The 25,876-nt window shown below is 32.0% G+C and overlaps 2 protein-coding genes across 2 annotated transcripts in view; both read right to left on the reverse strand.

Annotated features, from left to right (window-relative positions):
• The window catches only part of LOC125872748 (probable LRR receptor-like serine/threonine-protein kinase At3g47570), a 159,053-nt gene extending 157,135 nt beyond the window's left edge, over positions 1-1,918 (reverse strand). The window contains exon 1 of the mRNA XM_049553525.1: positions 1,067-1,918. Within this exon, the coding sequence (XP_049409482.1) occupies positions 1,067-1,582 (516 nt within the window). The 5' untranslated portion in view covers positions 1,583-1,918. The remainder of the gene's footprint in view (positions 1-1,066) is intronic.
• Positions 1,612-3,614, reverse strand: LOC125873945 (LRR receptor-like serine/threonine-protein kinase RGI1). The gene is made up of 3 exons (XM_049554765.1): positions 2,708-3,614; positions 1,681-2,637; positions 1,612-1,616 (listed from the first exon to the last, which is right to left on the reverse strand). Exons 1-3 carry the CDS (start codon positions 3,612-3,614, stop codon positions 1,612-1,614), a joined length of 1,869 nt encoding a protein of 622 aa, XP_049410722.1.
• Positions 3,615-25,876: the final 22,262 nt, after the last annotated feature.

Below are 25,876 nucleotides of genomic sequence, written 5' to 3' on the forward strand. Positions count from 1 at the left end.
AGAAACACATTCAAAGTTTGGTAGAAATATCTGTAGTCATTGGCAACACAACAATCATTTACTTCTCATTTTCGACTTCCACACATCATCAAAACTACATACATCAAGAAACTAGTTGCTTCCTACAACCTTGATTAAACACACTTAAGTAATCAAATAACACAAATGAGTAGATGGTCTGATTCCACCTAGTGCCGACTATTGACACACTTAAGCCTAATCTTTTTCAGTTTTGAAAGAGCATCTTTCATGCCAATTCTTGCATCAGGTGTCACTAAAGTGCAGTTCAAAGCTAATTCCACAATAGATAACAAACATTGCATCTTTGCGTCAATTTGTTCATCTCCTGGCTGTACCAAATTAGAATCCACCACCTTATGAATTTCACCCGGAAAGGAATCACTAACCCAACGCTGTATGCTCCATTCACCGGTAAATGTGTCATCACATGGTCTTTTTCTTGTGAATGTCTCCATCATCAGGATGCCAAAGCTATAAACATCACATCTCGTGGATACTAATCCATCTTGTCCATACTCTACAATCATGGTAAAAAATGATCATAAATCAATTTATACCTAGGGAAAGGAATTGTTTTGAGTATTTTAAACGATATGAGAACTTTAAAATGTTTTAATATACCTGGAGCAATATATCCAATGGTTGCAATTGTCCTTGTTTGAACAAAAGAAGCCTCCCCTGCACCTAACATTTTTGCAATTCCAAAATCAGTGACATGAGCAACCATTTCTTGATCTAGCAAGACATTGCTTGGCTTCAAGTCACAATGCACCACAGGCGTTGAATAGCCATTGTGGAGATAGTCCATTGCAGATGCAACATCTATCATTATATCCAGTCTCTGCAATAAGTTCAAGAACAAGTTGTGAGAGTATAACCATTTATCAAGTGTCCCGTTGGGCATGTATTCCAACACTAGGGCCTTGAAATCAAGATTGGAGCAGCTGGTGATGACTTTGGTCAGATTTCTATGGCGAAGGTTGCGGAGTATCTCACATTCCGTGTCAAAACTTTTGAATGCACCCTCAAATTGCACATTGAATACCTTTGCAGCAAAAATCATACCATCCTCAAGTATCCCTTTATAAACCATGCTGAAACTCCCATTACCAAGCAAGTTGGCTTCGTTGAATCCTTCAGTTGCCTGTTCAAGTTCATAATATGAAATTCTTTCATGCCCTTTTACGAGAGACACATCTTTTTGACTTGCACTCTTCTTTGTGTTTCTCAATCTTAACACCACAAATCCAACAGCCAACGTGAAGAGTGATCCAATCCCTAATAGAATATATAAAGCCGTAAGCACTACTTTTCTTCTTGACTTCTTTGAAGATTTGGTTAGGCATGGTTTTACATTAAATCGGGAGTCACCACAAAGTGCATCATTGGACAAGAATGATTGACTGGTGACAATTGCAAAGGGGCCACCAGTTGGAATTTCTCCACTGAGTTTATTGAAAGAGACATTTAAGTATTTGAGATACACAAGAGCTTCTAATGACTTTGGAATTTCACCACTAAGATTGTTATATGACAAATCCAAGTATTCCAAGGACAACATTTTGCCAAATGATGCAGGAATAGTCCCCTCTAATCTATTATGTGTTAGAGAAAGATCAATCAATTTATCTAGACTCCCTAGAGTACTAGGAATCTTACCAGAAAAATAATTATTTGAGAGATCAATGAGTGTTGTAGCCTTCAAGTTTCCGCTCTCTAGTGGAATTTCCCCACTCAATAAATTAGATGAAACATTGAATTCTATGAGATCTTGAAGGCTCCCCAAGTTTGCAGGTAATCTTGAATTCAGCCTGTTGTAAGCTAGATTAAGATACCTCAAACTAGAAACATTCCCTAAGCATGAGGGCACTGAACCTGAAAAATGATTTTCTAACAAGACTAAAGCACCTAGATTCTTTAAATGACAGATAACATCTGGTATGATTCCTTCTATCTTGTTGCTTTGTAGGTAAAGTTCTTGAATGCTCAACATGTGATGTACAGTATTTGGAATATGTCCAGTCAACTCATTGTTAGAAAGGCTAATCATTGTCAGTTCAGTAAGATTACCAATTTCTTGAGGAATGACACCCTTCAATTTACAACCATTTCCTCCAAAAACAAATAGAGAGTTGGAGAAATTACCAACAGATGCAGGCAAAACACCATCCAACGGATTACGACCAAACCAGAGTTGTCTTAGATTCCTACAGTTTGTCAATGATGCAAGGAAGCTCAATGTTGAATCGCTGACAAAATTATTCCCCTGCAAGTTAAGAACCTCAAGGTATTCTAAGTTACCAAGTGATTTAGGAATTGGACCTGTGAAACTGTTTTCCGATAGATCAAGTTTTCTGAGTCTTGAAGAATTTGAGATTGAATCAGAGATAAAGCCATTCAAATTATTTTCCCCACAATAAAGTTCTTCTAGGTTGGGCATTCCGCTACCTAAATCTGAAGGTAGAGTACCTGAAAGCTTGTTTAGTCCAAAATCCATCATCTGCAGAGATGACATGTTGAAAATGCTTTCAGGGACAGAGCCAGTAAGCTCATTCTGTGATACCTGAAGTCTCTTAAGATTACCAGTAAGTTTCATAAGCTCCATTGGTATCCCTCCTGTCAATTGGGGGAAATATATGAGTACAATTTTGGCGGAAAAGAGAAAAGAAAGAATATTTTATACTACCTTTCAAATGCAGAGCTGCAATATATAAGTCAGCAAGAGCTGTTAAGTTGCCTAGCTCTCTTGGTACAGTTCCAGCAATCTCATTGAGTGACAACATCAGTACTTGAAGCTTTTTGCATTTCTCCAGGTTTGGTGGAATAACTCCATCCAGGGAGTTGCTAGCGCAGAAAAGCCTTTCCAAGTTTGGAAGATGGTCACATATAGTTTTTGGAAGCTTTCCAGTAAGATTGTTGTACGAAACAGCAATTACTTGCATTGTAGTAATGTTAAAGATTGATGATGGTATAGAGCCTGTAAGTCCATTATATTGCAGGTCTAGGATACTCAGGTAACGAAGATCACCGAGTTCGCGAGGGATCTCTCCTTGAAGAAAATTTCTTTTTATGCTCAACACTTGCAACTTTGTTAGATTGGAAAGGGAAGTTGGAATTTTCCCCGAAAATTGGTTTCTCGATAGGTACACAAAGCGTAGTTTCGGCAACAAACTTAAAAATGACGGAATGGCTCCGGTGAAGTTATTGCTTGTGACATTAATCGATTTCAACCTCTGCAAATGAGCCAATTCTTGTGGCAAATCTCCATGAAAAGTGTTGTTACTGATGTCAAGGGAAGACAGAAATGAGAGGTTTCCAATGTGTGGAGGAATGGTACCATGAAGTTGCATGCTAGAAATGTCTAAAGCAGTGACTCGATTGTGGCGGGAGCTGCAAGTGATTCCAATCCAGCTGCAAACCGGGGTGGAAGAAGACCAGTTGCTTGCTAAGATATTGTTAGGATGAAAAGAAATGTGTGATTTAAGTGCAAGAAGAGAAGCTTCATCAGTGATAATATTAGCAAGTGAAGTACGGTTGTGAAGCAGAATGAAAAGTGCAAGCTGAGCAAAGAGGAGAATATAACTTGTCTCCATAACTATGACAAGAAGAAGAAGAAGAAGAAGAAGAAGAAGAATTGATAATGCAAAGCAATGATGTTAGAAGACCTATTTAATCATCAAATTCATTGGTTTAGAGTGTATGGAGTGTTTTTGGGTTTAGACTTAAGAGTGTCAACAGTCAAAGTCCTCTTCTTTTTTGTTTTTGAATTTATCCCACTAGACAGTGTCTGACAGTTTTTTATAAAAATAAAAATCCTAAATAGTGATAAGTACAGGCAAAGGGCTAGGCCTTATCTTATGGATCCTAATGAGTAACAAATCTATACTAGTATATATACCTCTACTAGTATATATGTATATATATACTAGTTTTGAGACATGTGCATTGCACGTGAATATCAAACAATATACTACACTATTTTAAAAAATAATATCAATATTATTAAATCAAAACTTTAAGTAAACAATTATAAATGAAATAATAAAGTATAAGTTCCTATGAATAATAGATGTGAACTTTCTTATGATTACTATAGAAATTGTCAAATCAATATCCGGAAACACCTATAACTATTTATAATATAAAGCTAGATATAGATAAGGTAATGTGACAACTCTCTATGGCCTTTAATACAATTTATCTTTTTCCTTCTTTTTTTAACTTTTTTTTTTCATTTTAAAATTAATTGTGATATATAAAAATAAAAATGTCATTCTTAAATCTCTTAGTTACACCTTTTAAATATAGTTTCTTCTCCCTCTCCTATAGTGCATAACTTAGTGACATTCCACATGGATAAAATATTCCACCTTGACAAAAATTAAATAATAAACTATTAATATTAATTAAAAATTAAAGATTAAAGTATTACTATCCAAAAAACAAATATTTTTAAGAAAAATAAAATTTAAATTCCTTTCTTAACCCACTCAACCATTTCCTCCCACTCCCCCCCCCCCCCCACCCCATAACCCCCCGTCCTTTTATTATCTTTTAAATTTCTTTTATAATTTTTTTAAAAAAAAATCATACTTCACCCTCTCTCTCACCTTCCCCCTCAAACCACCTACTAATTCCCAAAAAACAAATTGATATTATTTATTTTTTTAAAAATAAAAATTATACCCCATTCTATTTAACTCTCCGCTCTTAATTTATTTATTTAATTTTACATTTTTCTCGTTTTGTGTTAGATATGCACATATATTTTTAGGAATATTTTTTCTACTTGTGTACCAAATATAATATAAATAAAATTTTATTTTAAAAAAAATCTTGTGGGGGCAAGTAAAAAAATATTTTCTATATGTAAATATCTAACACAAAACGAGAAAAAAATTGAAATGGAGGGCTAGGTGGAGTGGGTAGATTTTTTTTTAAAAAATAAAATAATTTCTAAATTAGTATTTGAAGGGGGGTGAAGTAAAAAAAATTAAACTTCTATATAAAAGAAATTTAAACAAAAAAAAACTTAAAATATGGGGGGGGGGGGTACGGTTAGAGAAAGTGATGGAGTGGGTTAAGAAAAATATTTTCCATTTTATTTTATAAATTTTCTTGGGATAATATTTTTTCAATCTTTAATTTTAACTAATACTGATAATTTAATTAATTTTTGTCAAGGTGGAATTTTTTGTCCATGTGGAGTATGATGTGGTAATTTTTTTAAATAAAAGAGAGTGTATTACACACACCATGATGAGAGTGTTATAAAAGAGAGATTGTGTTTCTCAAACTAATAAATGATAGTTTATGTATGAAAATCACACTTTCAATAGTTTAGGTATGAAATTCAAAAAAAGGGAATAATTTAGGTATATATCATTTTAAGAAGTCGATACTTATTGAGAGAATCACAGGTGCAACGCACGTGTCCAGAAACTAGTTATATTAAAAGCAGAAAGCTCCAAAGCAAAAAATTGGATGACCATTTTACCTCTACACTAAACTAATCCTATATATATATATATACACTAGTTCTAGGAACGTGAGCTGCACACTTGTCTTCTATTACGATCTAAAATTTATGTTAGTCTAATCTCATGTTTTTATAAATATTTATCACATTATATTTTTATAAATATGATAAAGCTTGTATTGATTAATTTGTTTCTATATAAAGCTTACTTTTGCATCCAAAAATAAATGAAAAGAAGGATTTCAAATATAATCTTCTAGACTAAAATATCTAAATATATGTTTCGTTGTACAAATATAAGGGTGACAACTAATTCTTTTCATTTTACTTTTAGTTATTTGTTTGGAAAAAAAGATATGTTGAATTATGTAAAACTAATTAAGATAATATTTCTGATGATATGTGACATATCAATGAACGCTTGCTCTAAATTTAAGAAGTGAACCTAATATAAACATCACTAACGCGGATGCCTTTTTTGTACAATTTGAGCCGGTACTTAGTTGAATGCAATAAAAAAATTAGGTAATCAACATAATACTTAGATATGACCATTATTATTATCTATAATAATTTTCTTCCAAAGATTGTAGCTAGCTAGGGCCTAGGTATGATATGAAATAGGAAAAACTAAGCTCTTATAAAATAAGGGGAATAAAATTAACGACAGAAAGATAAATGTAGCACCTTTTCGATGATCAACTTACATAACATAATTAAGTCAAATGACAAAGAAATGAGAAGAGAGTTTTCATCTCACTTACCGAAAGTATGTAAATCAATGAAAACGCGCTGAATTCCTTCAATAATTGCCTAAAAATAAAATATTAAAAGAGAAGTTTTCAAATCATGAAAATGTATTAGTTACTTACTATGCTTGTTAGAAGGCCAACTTTGTGAAAAGATAAATTCCAACCTCCGCAAAGATTTTTAACATTCATTCCCATCACATTGCAAGCTCCGTATGAAGCTTTAGAATGTACACGTACATTTTTCTCCTGTAAAAAATAAAAGAATATAATGGAAGTGATAAGTGATCAACTAATGTATTTAGAGTGAAATGAAAAGTTTGTTTAATAATCATGCATTTTTGCTATATAACCATCGGGTGACCTCTTTGCTACACAAATATAATATTGACTCTGATAGTAAATTACCCCAACTGTTCATTCTCCTTATTCATCATTATTATTGTTGAAGCAATTAGTGAACATTTCTCTCGTAATTAATACCGTGCAACTCTTCATTCTCCTTCTTTAATATAATTATTATAGCAATAAGTGAACATTTATAGGTAATGGGAGAGTAATTTAGATTAGGAAGAAAATCAAAAGTCAAAAACGGAGAAAACAAACAAGCAGGTATATACTGATTAGCATTAGTATAATAATATAATAATATGATATAATTATTATTTAATATTTAATTTATTAATAGCTTATAACATTTTATTTTAATGTAGGGGTAAAACGGTAATCTAACTTTTGCCTAACATTCTTCTAATTTATAGTAAGGGCAAAACCGCAATTCAACTTTTAACTTTTTTTGTTTCCACTTATAGTATTATAGATTTGTTAGAATGATTAAGATTCTATAAAAAATACATGTATAATAAGTAATCAAATGCAACAATTACAAATTAATCTTTAAAAGTTTGATAAGAAACACCAAATGAGTGACGTATTTTAAGTATCCAACTGTAAATTTTAAACATTGTTAAGTAGTTAACAAAGTTCCAATAAAGTCATGACAAATGACTAATTCCAGCCCATATAAAAAGATAGACTTGCTACAACTAGAAACTCATAGAAAATCAAATTAAAGAGGTCTAATAGAGATAAAATACAAAAATAAATAGAGAAGAATAAAAAATACAATACACATCATTCTTAAATTTTTTAGCATAATAATATAGATGGACAAAATAAATAATTGAATACATAATTTTTCGAATTATTGTTGACACCTTATCCCATAACCGATAATAATTCAAGAGGCCTCCTCATCGAGTCAAATCAATGCATGAATCAAATAGCACAACAATGACATAAGTGCTTCGTTATTTTAACTATAGAATGAAAAAAGTTAACCTTGAGTAGAGGTATTTTGAAATAAAAAAGATGAATTTATATAGATAAAAATGGGGGAATATCAAAAGATATCTTAAAGTTATAAAGTAAATATTTGGAGGTTATGATTATGAAAAACATGAGAATATAATGGATATTAAAAGTAGCAATAAGTAATTAATTAGATATGAATTATGAAAGTGAATATCTAAAAATATAAAGGAAAAAATAATAAATAAAGGAGAAAAAAAATAGAACTAATTACAATCAAATTAATGAGACTTTCAATTGCATGTACATTGGCCGGAAAATAAATATTAATGAAAAGATTAAAAATGTAATTAATTTAGTTTTTAAAAAGGAAAAAATATCTTAAAATTCTCTATTAGTATTTTTATTTTTATTATTCAATTTTTGACTTACACCTTCTTTATAGTTTTCATAATAATAATAATAATAATAATAATAATAATAATATTATGATATGGTTATGCAAGAAAATGAATAATCATGCATGGTAGGCAAAGAGACTAACTTTAGTCTTCTTAATTACAATAATTAAGAAATTCATTTTTATAATAATTAGAAATTATTTATAATACGATATGATTAGGCAAGAAAATGAATAGTCATGCATGGTAGGCAAAGAGACTAACTTTAGTCTTCTTAATTACAATAATTAGGACATTCATTTTTATAATAATTATTTTAATAAAAAGATAAACTTTATGTTAAGTAAACTGGTGAAAAGTGAAAATATTTTTTTTTTAAAAAAAGATTGAAAAAGTATAACTAATTTAGTTTTTAAAAGAGTAAAAATGTCTATAAATTTCAGCTAAAATTTATTATTAATAATTTTTATATATATATATATATATATATATATTTCAATGGCATTGTTGTAGTAACTCAACTTTATAGGGATATTTTGGTATTATAACTTTTAACTTATTAAATAGATTAATGGCATTATTGTTGTAACTCAACTTTATAGGGGTATTTTGGTATTTAATTTTTAACTTTTTTGTTCCCACTTTTAGTAATATATATATATATATATTTCAATGGCATTGTTGTAGTAACTCAACTTTATAGGGATATTTTGGTATTATAACTTTTAACTTATTAAATAGATTAATGGCATTATTGTTGTAACTCAACTTTATAGGGGTATTTTGGTATTTAATTTTTAACTTTTTTGTTCCCACTTTTAGTAATATATATATATATATATTTCAATGGCATTGTTGTAGTAACTCAACTTTATAGGGATATTTTGGTATTATAACTTTTAACTTATTAAATAGATTAATGGCATTATTGTTGTAACTCAACTTTATAGGGGTATTTTGGTATTTCAATTTTTAAATTTTTTGTTCCCACTTTTAGTAATATATGATGATATGATATATGATATGATGATATATATATATATATATATATATATATATATATATATAGAAATTTTATCTCTTGCAAACATTCTTTGCATTCTGCTTAGTAGATTGTCTTCTACTTTAAGATTTAGTTTTAATCCTTGGATTTTTCTAAATGTTTCTCTATCAAAGGTGGCTTTTAAGGCGTATCCTCGATGATCTTCTTCTGTTTCTAAGATTTGAACAGAATCATCTTTTTCTTGTATTTCTCTATTCATTTAGTCAGACTCTTCTGAACTGGAAGAATATTCTTCATAAATTTCTTCAAAGAAATCGTCACTTTCTATAGATTTTATTGATTCAAGATCTGAGTCAATTTCTATTCTATCTATTTTTGAGATTTTTACTCTTTTTTTGTTATATTCATAGCTTTTGTGGCCTTCTTCTCCACAATTGTAGCATTTGCATTTATCCAATGGTTTTTTTGAAAATTTTCTTTTTTTCCTATAGTATTTTTTCCTAGGTATATACTTCTGTTTTGAGAAGTTTTTCCTTTTTTTCAAACCTTTTTTGAGTTGTTTTCTTTTTTTATATGGTTTATCATCACATCCCCATTGAGTAGATGCTTTTGTATCATTACAATAAATTTGTGTATTTATTCTTTTAGCTTTTCTTTGGATGTTATGAGACATACAAAGTTGACCAAGTCTATTTTTTAGGAAACTTATCCTTTGACCTAGAGTATCTCCTTTTTTATTTTCTTTTTCGTATTCTTCCCTGAAGTATTTTGCCTAGAAGCCTGGTAGTTTTTGATAGTATTTTTCTAGATAAGGTATCATTTCCTTACCACTATCAAATACCTTGTAGTAATATTCCTCGAATTCACATGTGTATTCTTGAATATAACTCATTTTACAGATTTGTAGTTTTTCTAATTGCTCTTTATCAATAGTTCTTATAACTTCTTTATTTTCTTTTATATTTCCTTGTCCACCAAAGAATTCATTTGCAATGTATTGCTTTAAATTTGATATACCTTCTTGTACCGAATTTTTCAATCCTTCTAAGGTATCATTTTTGATTATTTTTTCTGCATCTTCTGTTAATCCAGAAAACCAATCATTTACTTTTCCAATGAAAGTGTTTATCATGATGATATATTTCTCTTCATCTGTATAATTTCCCTTTCCTAATAGGAAATATAGGAGCATGTTTTGAGACCAAAGGTCTAAGCTATCTTCCGGGTCTCTTTTGCATTCGAGATCTAGGAATTGAGCCCCAATATCTCCTGTTGGGAGCCTATTAGGCATGAATTTTGATTTATCACTATTATGATAATGTTTTGTGAAATCATTATTTTTCTTTGCTTTATTTGCAAAATTTTTATCATCTTTTTCTGGCTCTTGCCATTCTTCTTTCATTGAAGTGGATGCTTCAAATTTTCCTTGGAGTCCGCCTGTTTCCCCTTTATTCATGTATACTTTTATTTCTTCTGAAAGATTAAGATCTTCCATAGAATAAACTAATTCATCTAATTCATTCATCTTTTTGTACTTCTTTTTCTTTTAATTCAGAAAGATTTGTTGCTTCAGAATTATCTTCTAGATCTGTCTCTAGTTCATATAAATCTTTTTCTTTTATTTTTTGTTTTTCAAGAAATTTTTGGATTAATAATTCATCCATGCTTCCTTTTTGATAAGTGTTTCCACTTGCTAATTTCTTGGATAGTAATTCTTTAATGTATTTTTGACTTACTTTTTTATCAAAATTTTCTGTTTTTTCTATTATTCTTGTAATTCTTCCTGGAAGATTTTCTTTAATATAGGTAATCTCTATTTCTATCATTTTTAACCGTAAGGTTAGTTGTTTATTACTCTCTATGAGATCTTTTAGTAATTCTGAGATTTCTTTTAAACTCATTTGTCACACCCTGAGCCTACACCCTGGGCGGGACCGGCACTCGGAGACCATTGCTGGCCCCAAGCGAACCATTGGCCTGGCTTTCTTAACTCAGCGGAAACCTACTCAACAGAATAGCTCAATGCAATGCAATATTGCAAAACAACTTAACTTATAAAAATATGGCCATAAGGCAACCCGAATCTCAAAATAGGATATTTACATATATACATAGATAAGAGACTCAAAACTAACTGACTGACTGTCTGTCTATGAAGCCTCTAAAAATACTGAGATGGATGTTGGGACAGACCCCGCAACATCCTAATAAGACAAAGCTAAGAACACAAAACAATTGAGTCCTCCGGAATGCAAGGAGGCTCACCACTGACTCTGGAGTGCTCAGCTGGATCAACGACGTGCGGGATGCTAATCCGAGGTACCTGAATTTGCATCATCAAACGATGCAGGCCAACTGGCATCAGTACATGGAATGTACGAGTATGCAAGCGGAAAAACCAAACACAACTTAAGCTTGAAAGGAAATACAAGAGAACACTTACCTCGGCTCTGTACGACTCATGACTAACTGAACTCAATATATAAAGCAATAAGACGCATGCAATATATAAAGCTTGTAAAACAGTATAAACAACTTAGCTTGTTAATGATAAAACAATAACAACTCAACTGTACTTATATAAAAGTAATATAACTTATGTGGGAGGTTCTTTAACCGACAACCACCACTATGAGCCCTAGTGATGATACAACGCTTTACCTCGCGTTGCCAAGGACCATCCTATACCTTGCCGTGATATAGGAAGCTAACTTTACTTAGTGGATCCACTAGCTTAACTTTCGTGATCATCTAAAAAGTATGATCCGAGAAATCCCATGTTGGCGCATGGTTCTTATGGAGAGTTGAGTAAATCAGAACTCGTGTCCCCAATTCGGTGCTCAATACTACTCCCAAAAATACTTTGGCCCATAGATGTCTTTAAACACATTTTTCTTTAGTTGAGATAATTACTCAAAACTTTAGCCCAAAGGCTCTTTTGGAGAAAGAAAACATGATTCCCCTCTTACTCAAATGTAATAGCATTTATAACCTCCTTTGGGAATACTTAGTTCCCTAATAGCTTTTAAAAAGAGAACTCAACTTTAAACTCATGACTTAGCTTGAAACTGAGACTCTTACTTGACTTGAAACTTGAGACTCTTACTTGACTTGAAACTTCACTTGACTTGGAACTATCTTTCCTTGAATTGGAATTTATGAATTCAAGGTGTTCGATCACATGTTATGGAGGGATTCTTGAACGTTTAGACGTACTTTGGAGTGTCGGAAACAACTATAAATCATAGGTATATTACTTTGGAACTTGCTTGAGAAAGTGAGAAAAGGAATGGGGAAACTTAGCTGAGACTTCAGATTTCTGGTAACACACATGGGACTTACGGACGCCGTCGACGGACCGTAGATGGACTTACGGTCCATACTGCAGGTCCGTAGATCGCGTTAGAAATTTTCCCCAGAATTCATTTTAAAAAAATGACTAAGTGTTGACCTACGGTCCGGACTTACGGTCCGTAGATCAGGTTACGGACCGTAGGTCGTGACCGTAGATCAATGCCCCAAAAACCCAACTTCTGTCCCGATCGACGGTTGACCAGTACGGACCGTCAATCGATCTACGGTCTATAGGTCACGCCCGTAGATGGGGATCGACAACCCAAAAATTGCTGCGAATTGATGGTGAATCAACTTAAAAAGGGTCATAACTCTTAGAATCGTAATTCCCACAACATACAATAGGTTTCAGCGTAAATATACAACCCAATCATGTCTCGCAACGAATAATAACTTCAACAACACCACCAACAACATCTACAACAACTAACAACTTCAACAACAATTCCCAATCTTTTCTCAAATCATAGAATAAACTTGGTGTGTGTGGGGGAAAGAATCAACCCACACAAAAAAAGACTCACATACTTTGATAGGGATCACCCCCGACGAAAAATCCACAATGATCTTGACTAATCTCCTCTTTCTTCTCTTCTTCTTCTTCTCCTTCTTCTCTTCTTTAATCTCAAGAATCCTAACTCTTTCTCTTTCAAAATGGGACAAAAATGATCCAAAGATCATCCTAATACAACAATATGAGCTCAAAATAAATGATTTGTGAAAGGACCAAAATGCCCTTAAATTTCCGGACGGATTTCCCTTCCAACTGCCCAACTTCTACAGGGCATAACTCCCTTATACGAACTCGGAATCGAGCAAACTCGGTGGCGTTGAAAAGGTCATTCCACGAGCTTCGCAACCATAACTGAAACTACTCCTAAATCCTCCTGATCTAGGAGTTACGACTACTCAAAGTTGGCCAAAAACTCATTTTTTTCCATACTTAACCAAATTTCCAGATTCTAAATTTTTTTTTTCCAAAAATGACAATTTTCCAAGTTTCAAGCTCCTTCAAAGCCGTTTCAAATTGTTGGATGTTACATCATTATTCTGAAAAGTAATAATCAGAGGTGTCAAAGAAATTATAATTTATAATATTATATCTTTCTTCATCCTTTTTATTTTTTAAAGTAATTATTTTTATTATTTTTCTTTTTAGATTTTCATCTAAGCTTTTTATTACTTGTAAAATTGTTATAAGTGTATCTATTTCTACATACCATATAGGTTTTACAGATGTAAAATCTGTATCCATTTATTTAGTTACTTGGCTCTGATACCATTATTTTCATGCTGTTTAATTTAAACAGGGTTGCGGAATAAATATGTATACTGAATCTAAGCAGTGAATATTCTATAATTTTTTAAGATAGATAGAGCATTTTGATATTCAAAATACTCTTGAGCTCTGTATATTTTCATTTCATTTATAGAAAATATTAGAGTTTCGTATGGATGACTAGCATTTTTATATACTAATTCCATATCTTTGATTGCTTTATTCATATGAAATAAAGCTCTTTTATGCTTCCAAGCTTTTTTTCTTATGCTATGCAAAGACCTTTGTAAAAATTTCATTTTATGCTAATGAGCATGTGAATATGCAAATAGCATGATATGCAAATAGCATTGATATTGTTCATAAGATTAATATCGTATTATTTTTAATTCCCTATAGGTACTAAGTATTTCTTTCTATGTTTAAGTATTTATATGTATGATAGTATGACATTAAAATTATTAACATGAAAGTAAAAGCTTACGTGTATACCTTCCTTCTCTTTCCTCGATGAACAGTCTTTATCGCTACCGCAGTAGTTCTCCCATCAGGCCATGAACAGTGTTTCGCCCTAACGACCTCAGTCTTGGCTACTTCGTTACTGTTCCTCCCTAAGGCTGAAGATCGCAACCTTCACTTAAGACTATTAATGGAGTTTGTAAGAAGAGAGGTATAAAAACACACTTTTATTTCATATCATAATTTTTACATCACACTACATACACAAAAACTCACAACATATTTTAGAAATACTTTTCCCTAGCGGGAGAAGTTACTACTCGCTCACTAGAACTCTCATACTTTCTAAGGTACCTAACAATTTTCTCAAAGTGTTTTTCTCTAGGAAAATGTAGTCTGCCTCTTCCATATGGAGTTCCTCTCCTTTTATAGATATAAGGAGGGGCTTATTACAAAAGAAAATTATTTCAGGGACTTCCCTAAAATATTAAATAATTATCTTCTAGTCCTTAGCTTTACTTGACCGAAGGTTCCTTGTGATAAGATAAGATAATAGAGATAATGGACGCTCCATTGTCTTCTTTTGAATAATTGGTCGATGATGTGACCTTTCTTTTGTCTTTGAGGAAAAGAAAAGGATTCCTTTTCTTTAATGCTTCATGACGTAAGTGCTTACGTCATCTTCTTTGTCTTCTCCTTTATGCTAATCAGGCATGATCATGATCTAGCATTTTACATGCTAATTTTCATGTTTCTTCAGTTGCTCCTAGTCTGTGGAGCTCTATATCGAGTATTCTCTCTTTTAGTTCTTTGGACTTAGATTTTTCTTTAGTAATCAAAACCCAGTCATGGTCTTGATCGATGACTCTACAATCTTCTTTGTAAAATCTTGTAAGAATAGCATATAAGATTTTTATTCCTAATGCCCTTCTTGTTTGGATCCATTTTTTATTAAGGTGGGGAAGTTTTTTATCAACTCCGGTGGCCTTAACATTAAATTCCTTGATTTTCTCAACTGAAATGTAGTTGAGAGTAGGATAATATGCCTGCAAATCTTGACATTCCACTGATATGCTAAAGAATCTGCAATAAACTCCATTGCCCTGATCAAAGTTTTTAATTGCTTCGAACAATTTTGATGGTAGTTGGGACAGTTCTTTTAGATCTGGTTTTGTATACACTCGATCTAAGTACCCAAATTCAAATAATTGAGCTGTAATGCCCGGTATTCCATTAGGAAAAATTGATATTCTAGGAAACAAACTTGTTGTTCCTAAAACACCGTTTGTCTGTCCACTTTCTTCTGGAAGATTATAGATATATCTGGTAAAGGCCAGATATTCTTCTTCTTTTGGATGTTGTTTTCCAACCTGAAAAGAAGAAAAAACTTTTGTTCCATATGGAACTTGGTTAGTTTTACTTTCTGGTTTTCCAAATATAATTTTTTCAGCTTTTGCTGATGATGAGCTTGTTGCTTCATTTGCTCGGCTTTTTTCTTCATCCTTGGATGCAGAAATTGGCATATCCATGCTTACCATGGAGATGTTTTTGGCACTAGGTGCTAGTGGGACATCTCCTGCCACTCTGTTGGGATTAATATTCCCTTTCAGATTTGAATTCTGTGAAGGACGTGTGTCCAGATGCTCACACAAGAGTAAAAATTCTCTTATGTTTTCAGCTTGAGCAGTACTAAGCTGATTTATTTCGGATTGTAATATCCGAGATTATTCAGACAGCCTTGATAGCTCGTCTCTTATTTTAAAAGCTTTTGGCTTTTTTCATCAATGGACTCATCCAGTTTCTTCATTCCTTCATATATCCTGTTCATCAGGATTTTTGTCTGATTGTCCATATTGGACGTTTCTGGAAATGAAGTTTGCAAGAAAATTATCATTTCCTTTAATGTATTCTATTGAAAACGAATAGAAAGATAATAACACTTGCCATCTGTGCAATCTTCTGTATTGCGGTTCGGAAGGTAGCTTATTAAATATTAGCCCTGAAACTGGCGTATTATCAGTTCTAATAACAAATTGTTTTGGTAAAAGAAAAGCAGAAAATTTTTTGATTCCTCTAACAATTGCTAATAATTCCTTTTCATTAGTGGAATATCTTGTTTCTGCATCATTAAAAGTACCGCTTGTGTACCTGCAAATTTCGTTTAAATCGGTTTGCAATAATGCTCCCTAATGATAATCTGATGCATCAGTTTGTAAAATTAGATTATCACTATCTTCTGGTAATCTAAGTTTAGGCAATTTTGCGCATTCTTCTTTTAGATTTTTAATACATTGTGTGTGTTCTTCAGTCCATCCAAGTCTATTAGATTTTCTTATTAACTTTTGTAAAATATTCCCTTTTTTTGCTAAATCCGGAATAAATTCTCCTGCGTAATTTAAACAACCCAGAAATTTTTGAATTTCTTGTTTTGTTGTTAATTTATCAGGAAACTCTACTATCTTTTTTGAGATGTGTGATTGGAGTTCAATTCCGTTTTTTGAAATAATCATTCCTAAGAATTCTATTTCATTTTTATTAATGTCAGCTTTTTTCTGGCTTAACACAATTCCATTTTTTAAACAAATTTCTGAAAATTCTTTCAGATGTTTTAAATGTTATTCATTTATTTTGGAACATATTAGAATGTCATCTATATAGACAATTAAAAATTCCTTTTCTGAGAATATTTTATCCATTTTTCTTTGGAATATTTGTGGTGCATTTTTTAATCCAAAAGGCATGACTAACCACTCATAATGTCCATTAGGAGTACTGAAAGCAGTTAACTGAATTGAGTTTTCTGCTAGTTTTATTTGCCAAAATCCACTTTTACAGTCAAATTTTGAAAAATATGTTTTTCCTTTTGCAAGGTTAATTAAATTATTTTTATTTGGGCTAAAATATCCATCAAATAAACAGTTTTTGTTTAGCTCTTTATAGTTTATTACCATTCGAGCTTTTCCTCTTTTTATTTCAGCATGGTTTCTTACCATGAATGCTGGACTACTATGAGGACTTTTACTCATTCTTATTAATTTTAGGTTGAGTAATTCTTTAATTTGAATTTTAAATTCAATTTTATCATCTTCATTGTAGAGCATGGGTTTGACTCTGATGATTATGCTAGGGTCTTTTAAAGTTAAAGTTGCCCTTTCATGATATTGTTCCCATTTTTCTAATGAATTTTCTCCATAAGATTTTTGTAAATTTTCTTTAATTTTTTCTAAATTAAGACACTTACAAGTTATCTTTCTTACATTTTCTAAGTTCTTTCTTTTAAAGTTTCCATTATCTTCTTCAAGATTATACGGACTTTGTTTTCTTGGGACTTTGATGAAATATCCACAAGGAGGTTTTAGGCTTATCATATACAAAGTTTGATGATAATCCTGAAACTGCTGTATAAAATCATTTCCTAATAATAAATCTGTTTCCAGTTTATCATAAGCAAACAATTTGTTTATAGACACAATCTTTGATCCTAAGATTATTTCTACTTTTTCTTTTGATCTTAAAAGCTTTTCTTTATCTCCTGTGATTCCAATCATAGAGATGTTATTTTTATTTATGTCCCAATCTTTTATTAAAATTTTTTTTGCTAGACTTGCTTCAGATCCATTATCTATTTGACAGTATGTCGTCAATTTTGTATCGTACAATGTTATTTCTATGAAAACTGAAAATTTGAATATAGTTTCTTTTGGCATTATATTTTTGATATGAAACAAGTTTCACCTTTATATAGCATTTCTATTCCATTTTTTCCAATGCTGTAATCTTCTAATTTATTTAGGAATAAATTTCCTAAAATTAATTCTTGATCACTTTCGTGATTAGTAATATAACATGGAACTGTTATTCTTATGGTATCTAGTTGTATAGGTAAATCTACCATATTTTTACAACTAAAGTTATTACCTTCAAATGTTTTGTAGGTATAATGTTCTCCTTCATAAACCGGTATTCCTTCTATTAGAATACCTTTTACATGGTTGGCTGTTGCACCTGTTTGTATTAAGATCTCTTGATATTTTCATTCTGTTCCATTGAAGATTCTTCCTTTTATTTTTGTTATATTTGGAGTTTCAATCTTTAAAGAATATCTATTAGATATACTTTTTCTAATAGAATTTCTTCCATATTCTATTGAAAGTCTAGGGTTACTAGTACTTCCTATTTCTTGTGTTTTTCCAAATCGAATTTCATATTCGTCTGGAATATAGGCTTGTTGAATTTCTGCTTCAACAATTCTTGCAATTCCTACACACTCTTGATCTATTTCGATCATTCCTTTATTTTTGTATACTTTACCATAGTTTGAATTTGTAACTGTGTACAATGCCTGGTAATATATACTCATTATATGATTACCTGGTTTAAATAGATCATTTCTTTTAATCTGAAAATGTAAACTCAATGCGTCATTAAAATCATCATCTTTGAGTGATATACAATATTTTGGATAATATGTAAATAGGAGTTTTGTATAGGCTAGGTTTCCCTCTACTATACCAAGGTTTCCTTCTCTTGCATTGATGAATCTTTCATCTGATAGATTCACTATTGGACAATTGATACCTTCTTTAAAAGTCGATTTGACTAATATTTGGATTCCTCCTAAATGAACATAATTCATTTTATATATATATATATATATATATATATATATATATATATATATATATTTGACGTTATAATATGCAATTGAGGAATCAAGTAATGAATAATTGTCAAGATAATGACTGAAGGCAGAGGAAGAAAATGTCAAAGTAAACCAACAACTAGGAATTCTATTGCCTTTATAAGATGTCAATTTGGAAGTCCTTTCTTTTGGCATTTATAACTTGGAAGAAACTTGTTCATCCTATTGAATATAACACGCTTTGCACATCTGTTTTCCAATGAAGAAAAATAATACATAATACATAAATAATGGTTGAATAATGAAACATCAAGTATGATTATAAAATTTACGAAATCTCACTGGTTTAAGAGTTAATTAATTAATGGTTGAATAATGAAACATCGAGTATGATTATAAAATTTACGAAATCTCACTGGTTTAGGAGTTAATTAATTAGATACAAGATTCGTCTGATTCAGAAGAAGAAACTTTAATAAACGAAATAGGATTAGAAAAGTTAGACTTAGATATCAAAGATTTTACCTTTGTTAATATACAATGTGATAACCAATTCTCTAAAGGAAAAGGGTTAGATAGTCAAAAATACTTTAATTACACAGGATACCCTAGTAAAGACAGAAGAGCTAGATGTATGAATTGCTATATAGAGGGGTGCCTTATGTGCATCGACAGGATATTTAACATCAAAGTTATAGACCAAACGATAAGTACAAAATAAAAAACACTAATATCTTTAGAAAAAAGGATTGATAATTTAGAAAACAGAATAAGTAAAATAGAAAAGGGAAAAGAAAAAGTAGAAGAGGAAAACAACAAAAATACAACGCCAGAAGAAGAAATCGAGCTCTTAAATGAAAACGAAGACTATAAATCATTTGAGGGATTAATTTGCAATGAAGACAAGAAAATTAATACTATCAAAATATTAACAAGAATAAGAATTCAGGACTACGAAATAGAAACTTTAGCTCTAGTAGACTCCGGATGTACAAAAAGTATAATAAATAGAAGTATCCTGCCTCTAGATATAATAAAAGAATTTCCAGAGCCACAAAGCGCCATGCAAATGGACGGATCTTCAAACGTATACAAGCATTATGTTAGCAATGCTTAAATAAGTTTTTTAAATACATGTGCAGACTTTTATAAACCTACTTATAAATTAGAAAAAATATGGGTTAGGGACTTAAATATTAGAGTAGACTTTGTTTTAGGTCTAGACTTCTTATTACATAACAACGGAAGTTGTCTCCTTACTAGAGACGGAGTATTATTGTAACATCCGGAAATTTGAAATAACTATGAAGAGGCTTAGAATTTGAAATAGTCATTTTTGGAAAGAATTTTTTAAAAAAATCTGGAAATTTGTGAAGTATGGGAAAAAGTGAGTTTTTGGTCAACTTTGAACAGTCATAACTACTAGCTCAAGATGAGTTAGGTGTAGTTCCAGTTATGTTTGCGAAGTTCGTGGAATGATATTTCCAACGCCATTGAGTTTTCTCGATTCCGAGTTCGTATGAGTGAGTTATGCCCTTTGGAGGTTGGGATGTTGGTGCAGGGAAGTCAGCCCGAAATTGTAAGGGTATTTTGGTCTTTTCCCTAACTATTTCTTTTGGTTATATCAAGGTGTTAGACTGATTTTAGATCAGTTTTCCCTTTTAAAAGTGAGAGTTAGGGCTAGGGAGATAGGAGAGAAAGAAGAGGAGAAAGAGGAGATTTATCAAGGCTCGTCAAGATCCTCGTGGATATCGTCGGGGATGATCCTTATTAAGGTATGTGAGATCATAGTGTTGGTTTGGTTCAATCCCCCACCCACCAAACTCGTTTTAATTCCAAGAAAAGATTGGTTGTGTTGGAAGTTGTTGGTTGTGTTTGTTGAAGTTGTTGGTTGTGTTGTTGAAGTTCCTTGTTGTCTTGGTACATGTTTCTGGTTGTGATTTCGAGTTGAATCCATTCTATATTGAGGGGATTTTGATTTTTAAGTGTTTGGGGATGGAACCTTTGAAGTTAAGGGGGTTTAGAGTTGGAAAAATGAAGGAGAAAAGTCGAGTTTTTTTGGAACAGGGCTGGGCGTCGCGCCAGCCAGCGCGCCCCAAAAGGGACTCTGATGTCCAGCCCTTGGGGCGGTGCGCCTAGCAGAGCGCCCAGCAGGCCCCTGTGAGGTCTGAAGGCTGGCGCTCCGCGCCAAGGACGCCAATCTTTCCCATTATTCCCCACTTTTTCATACATGTTCCTTGGTAATGTACCTATGTTTTATAGTTGTTTTCGACACTCTAAGGTACATATAAACATCAAGAACTCATCCTTAAACATGAGATCATTAACCTTGAATCCATAATCCAATTCAAGGAAAGTTTGGATCAAAGTCAAGTGAAGTTAGAGTCAAGTCTAGAAGTTAAGAAGTAAGCTAAAGCAAGTCTTCAAAGTTTTTCAAGAGTTTTTGTTGAACATTTTAACTTCATTTTAAGGCTCAAGTTTCAAGTTGAGTAAAGAGTATAGAGTTTCAAGTTAAGCCAAGAGTATAGAGTTGAGTTCATTTCTCAAAAGTATTAGGGAACTAAGTATTCCCAAAGAAGTTTATAAATGTTTTCACATTTGAGTAAGAGAGGAACTATGATTCCAAAAGAGCCTTTGGGCTAGTTTTCAAGAAAAGGGAGCATCGATTCCAAGTGAGCCTTTGGGCTAGATTTTGAGCAATTATCTCAAACTAAAGAAAGATATGTTTAAAACACTTATGAGCTAAAGTATTTTGGGAGTAGTATTGAGCACCGAATTGGGGACGTGAGTTCATATTAACTCAACTCTCCATAGGAACCATGTAGCCAAACATGGGAATTAACGGGTCATTCTTTTTAGATGATCACGTAAGATTTAAGCTAGTTGATCCACTAAGTTAAAGTAAGGTCCTATATCACGGCAAGGTATAGGATGGTCCTTAGGCAACGTGAGGTAAAACGTTGTATCATCACTAGGGCTCATAGTGGTGGTTGTCGGTTAAAAAATCTCCCACTAAAGTTATATTACTTTTATACAAGTAAGGTTGAGTTTGTTATTGCTTTATCTTTAACGAACTAAGTTGTTTACAATGTTTTACAAGCTTTATATATTGCATGTGTCTTATTGCTTTATATATTGAGTTCAGTTATTCATGAGTCGAACATAGCCAAGGTAAGAATTCCTTAGTACTCCTTCAAGCTTAACTTGTTGTTTAGCTTTCCAGCTCGCATACTCGTACATTAAATGTACTGATGCCAGTTGGCCTACATCTTATTATGATGCAGACGCAGGTACCCATGATCATCATCCAGCACGCCATTGATCCAGCTGAGCACTCCAGAGTCAGTGGTGAACCTCTTTGTTTTCCGGAGGACTCTGTTATTTTGTGTTCCTAGTTCTAGTTTTTATTAGGACGTTGTGGGGTCTGTCCCAACATCCATCTCAATATTTTTAGAGGTTTCATAGACAGTCAGTCAGTTAGTAGTAGGTCTCTCATCTCTGTATATATGTAAATATTCTCTTTTGAGACTCGAGTTGCCTTTTTGGCCAGATTTTATCAGTTGGGTTGTTTTATGACCTTTCATTGCATTGAGTTATTCTATTGAGTTAGGTTTCTGCTGAGTTAAGAAGCCAGGCCAAGGGTTCGCTTGGGGCCAGCAATGGTCTTCGAGTGCCGGTCCCGCCCAGGGTGTAGGTGACAAATATATTCTAAAAATATGACTCAGACCTCAATAACAACAGAATATTTCCCAACAAAATCTAGGTATTTTAAAAATACTGATAAACTTAATACGAACATTTTAAAATGTAATAAAGGAGAAGAATGTAATTGCACTAAGATACATGTTATTAAAGAAGAAATTGAAGAAATTGAATTATTAGAGCTAAGTTTATCTGATATACAACTAGATAAAGGATATAGCTTAGTAGAAATAAATACAGAACTTTACAATTTCAAAAAGGGATTACAACATATAGGAGTCATAAAAAATCAGAAAGACCTAGAGGAAGTAATTTCCATCTTAGATAAATTAGAGATAATTGGAGAAAGACCTCTAAAGCATTGGAAAGCCAATCATATAACTTGCAGACTTGATATTATTAACCCAGAATATACTGTTAAAACTGCTTTAATAGAATCCACAAATGAAGACCTAAAAGAATTTGAAGACCAGATAAAAGAATTACTAAATTTAGGAATAATAAGAAGATCCACTTCAAAACATAGGTCAGCTGCATTTATGGTAAGAAACCATAATGAAATATTAAGAGGGAAAGCTAGAATGGTAATAAACTATTAAAGACTTAATGACAATACTAGAATGGATGGATATAAATTACCAGACAAATCAGAATTAATAAATTGAATACAAGGAAGAAATTTTTTTAGTAAGTTTGATTGTAAATCCGGATACTGGCAAGTCAAAATGCATGAAGACAGTATAGAATGGACAACTTTTACTTGCCCAGAAGGACATTTCGAATGGCTGGTAATGCCTTTCGGTTTAAAAATAGCCCCTCCAATCTTTCAAAGAAAGATGGACGATATATTTAGAGATTATAAAAATTTTATTTTACTGTATGTAGACAATATCTTAGTATTTAGTAATAATACCAACGAACATCTATGACATTTACAAACAGTGTTTAAATTATTTGTAGACAATGGAATAATAATTAGCAAAAAGAAAATGGAATTATGTAATACACTTATAAAATTCCTAGGGGTAGAAATTGGAAATGGAACGATAAAATTACAACCCCATATAGCAAAAAAGGTCCTCGACATGCCTGATAAATTAGATAATACTAAAGACTCGCAAAAATTTCTAGGAATATTAAATTATGCACGAAATTTTATAAAAGACTTAGGAAAAATAGCAGGACCCTTATATTCTAAGACTGTAATTCATGGACAGAAGTCATTCAATATGGAAGACATAAAATTAGTACAAAAGCTTAAACAAATGGTTAAAAACATACCAGATTTAGCCCTCCCACTAGAAACAGACTACCCAATAGTAGAAACCGATGGAAGTCTAGAAGGATGGGGAGTAGTATTAAAAACAAAGAACAATAAATACGGAGACAAGAAAGATGAAAAAATCTGCACCTATCACAGTGGAAAATACAAAGAAAAGGGAAACATGAGTAGTATAGATGCAGAAATCCTAGCAGTCATCTATGGTTTAAATAGTTTTAAATTATATATTATTAATAAGAAAGAAATTCTAGTAAGAACTGACTGTGAAGCTATTGTAAAATTTCACTAGAAAATAGAAGGAAAAAACAGTAGTAAAAGAAGATGGCTAAATTTTTTAGATGCTACATCAATATACAATATATCTTTAGAACATATAAAAGGAAAAGATAATTCCTTAGCAGATCAATTAAGCAGACTTATGAAAACTAATTATTTATTTTCAGAATGAGTACAGGCAAAGACAAGGTGTCCAACTCAAGTAACATTGGGCAAAAAGACAAAGATATGTATCTACAGACACTACTGGAAACACTTTGTTTCGAACACAGACAAGATTAGAAGATGCAAGGTTAACTACTCCTATGGAAAGACTATATTTCGGAAAACAGAATCTAATATTTTATCCTCCATCTAATTTAAGTTTCAGAGTAAAGCCAGAGACAAAAATAGATAAACATCAACGATGTTTGATAGACAATCTATTGATAGCATACAACAAAATACCAAGAGACAATAGCTATTTTATTTCAGTATTAAACTCAGTAAGTCATTATTTTACAGAGAAAAATGAAGACAAAAGGTTTAAATTATATGTAGTAGTTCAAGGAAAGCTAGCAGGCATCTTCCAGACTTGGAACGAGGTAATAGACTCAACTAAAGACTTTCCCACCCCACTTTTTAAAGGTTTCAATGATTTAAATGAAGCACTAGACTATACTAGAGGAACTCTTGGGCCAACTTATTTCATAAGCCCAGCTTTAAGACAGACTACAAGACCTTTCCTACAATACAATATTCAAAAGGACACTTACAAGATAATTTTCTGTGATCATTGTTCTTCAATGACTGAAGGATTCAAAAGACTGAACCAGACAATTGAGAAACTAGAGATTGAGAAAGAAAAAATGACTCAACATATTCAATCACTACAAGAAAAATACGGTCCTTACTTGGAAATACAAATCAAACCATACCATTACAAATACAAGACTATCCAAAAATACCAAAGAGTTCTCCATCTCATTCCAAAATGGATAAGACGGGTGTACATTCCCCAATGAATGTAAAAAAATCTATTGTATCAGCTAAAGGTACAACTAGTCACGTTCAAACGGTAGCGGGTAAAGACTCATCAAATCCGTTGATGGCTAACACTTTGCCAAAAAGTGTAAGGATTTTGCCAGAAAGTTTCAATACGGTGGCAGAGACAAGCAAAAAGACTAAGGGATTCTTACAAAAAAGAAAAAAAAAAAGAATAGAAAAAATAATACAAAGTTCCCTTTGCAAGATACTTAAAGAAAAAACTAAGGAGGTTATATAAGAAAAAATTATAAAAGAGAACCCAAATCCAGAGCCGGAACCAGCAAATTTGGATCCTAAAGACAGTAGAAGTGATGAGAACGATCTATCAATAGACCAATTTACTCAACACTACAACCCAAATGAAGATGATGATTCAGGAATGAGTTTCGATTCAGACGCTCTACACAACCTGGATACCTAAAGAATACAGATACGTAAGCAATTATGTCAACAAAAAAAGACAAAAAGACAATGTAAGCAATGACATCACAAGCCACTACTATAAAGAAGACACCACTAACTATAAAGAAGACTCCACTACCCAAAAAAGACAAAGAAGGATAATTAATTTTGAAAAAGTCTTTCAATCCCATGTGACGATGGGGCCCAAAGAGCACCTGGCAGGAAAGAAAGATTATTTCAACATTTGAAATCCGAACTTCAAATCCAGATTTTCTTCTATAAATAGAGATCATTTGCAAGAAGAAAGTGGAGAGCGAAGAGTAAGAGAAGCATTTAGCAAAGAAGAACGAGTGAGTTTTACATATTCCCCTTCCCTTTCATAAAAAATAAAAATAAAAATAAAGAGAGTGTGAGAGTTTGTGTACAAAGAGTGTGAGTGTTTATTTTTCTGCAAGTAGCTGCAAGGTCACCCGGGGACTCCCGAAAGGGA

Source organism: Solanum stenotomum, chromosome 8 (genome assembly GCF_019186545.1).
Source record: "Solanum stenotomum isolate F172 chromosome 8, ASM1918654v1, whole genome shotgun sequence".
In the NCBI taxonomy this organism is placed as follows: Eukaryota; Viridiplantae; Streptophyta; class Magnoliopsida; order Solanales; family Solanaceae; genus Solanum; species Solanum stenotomum.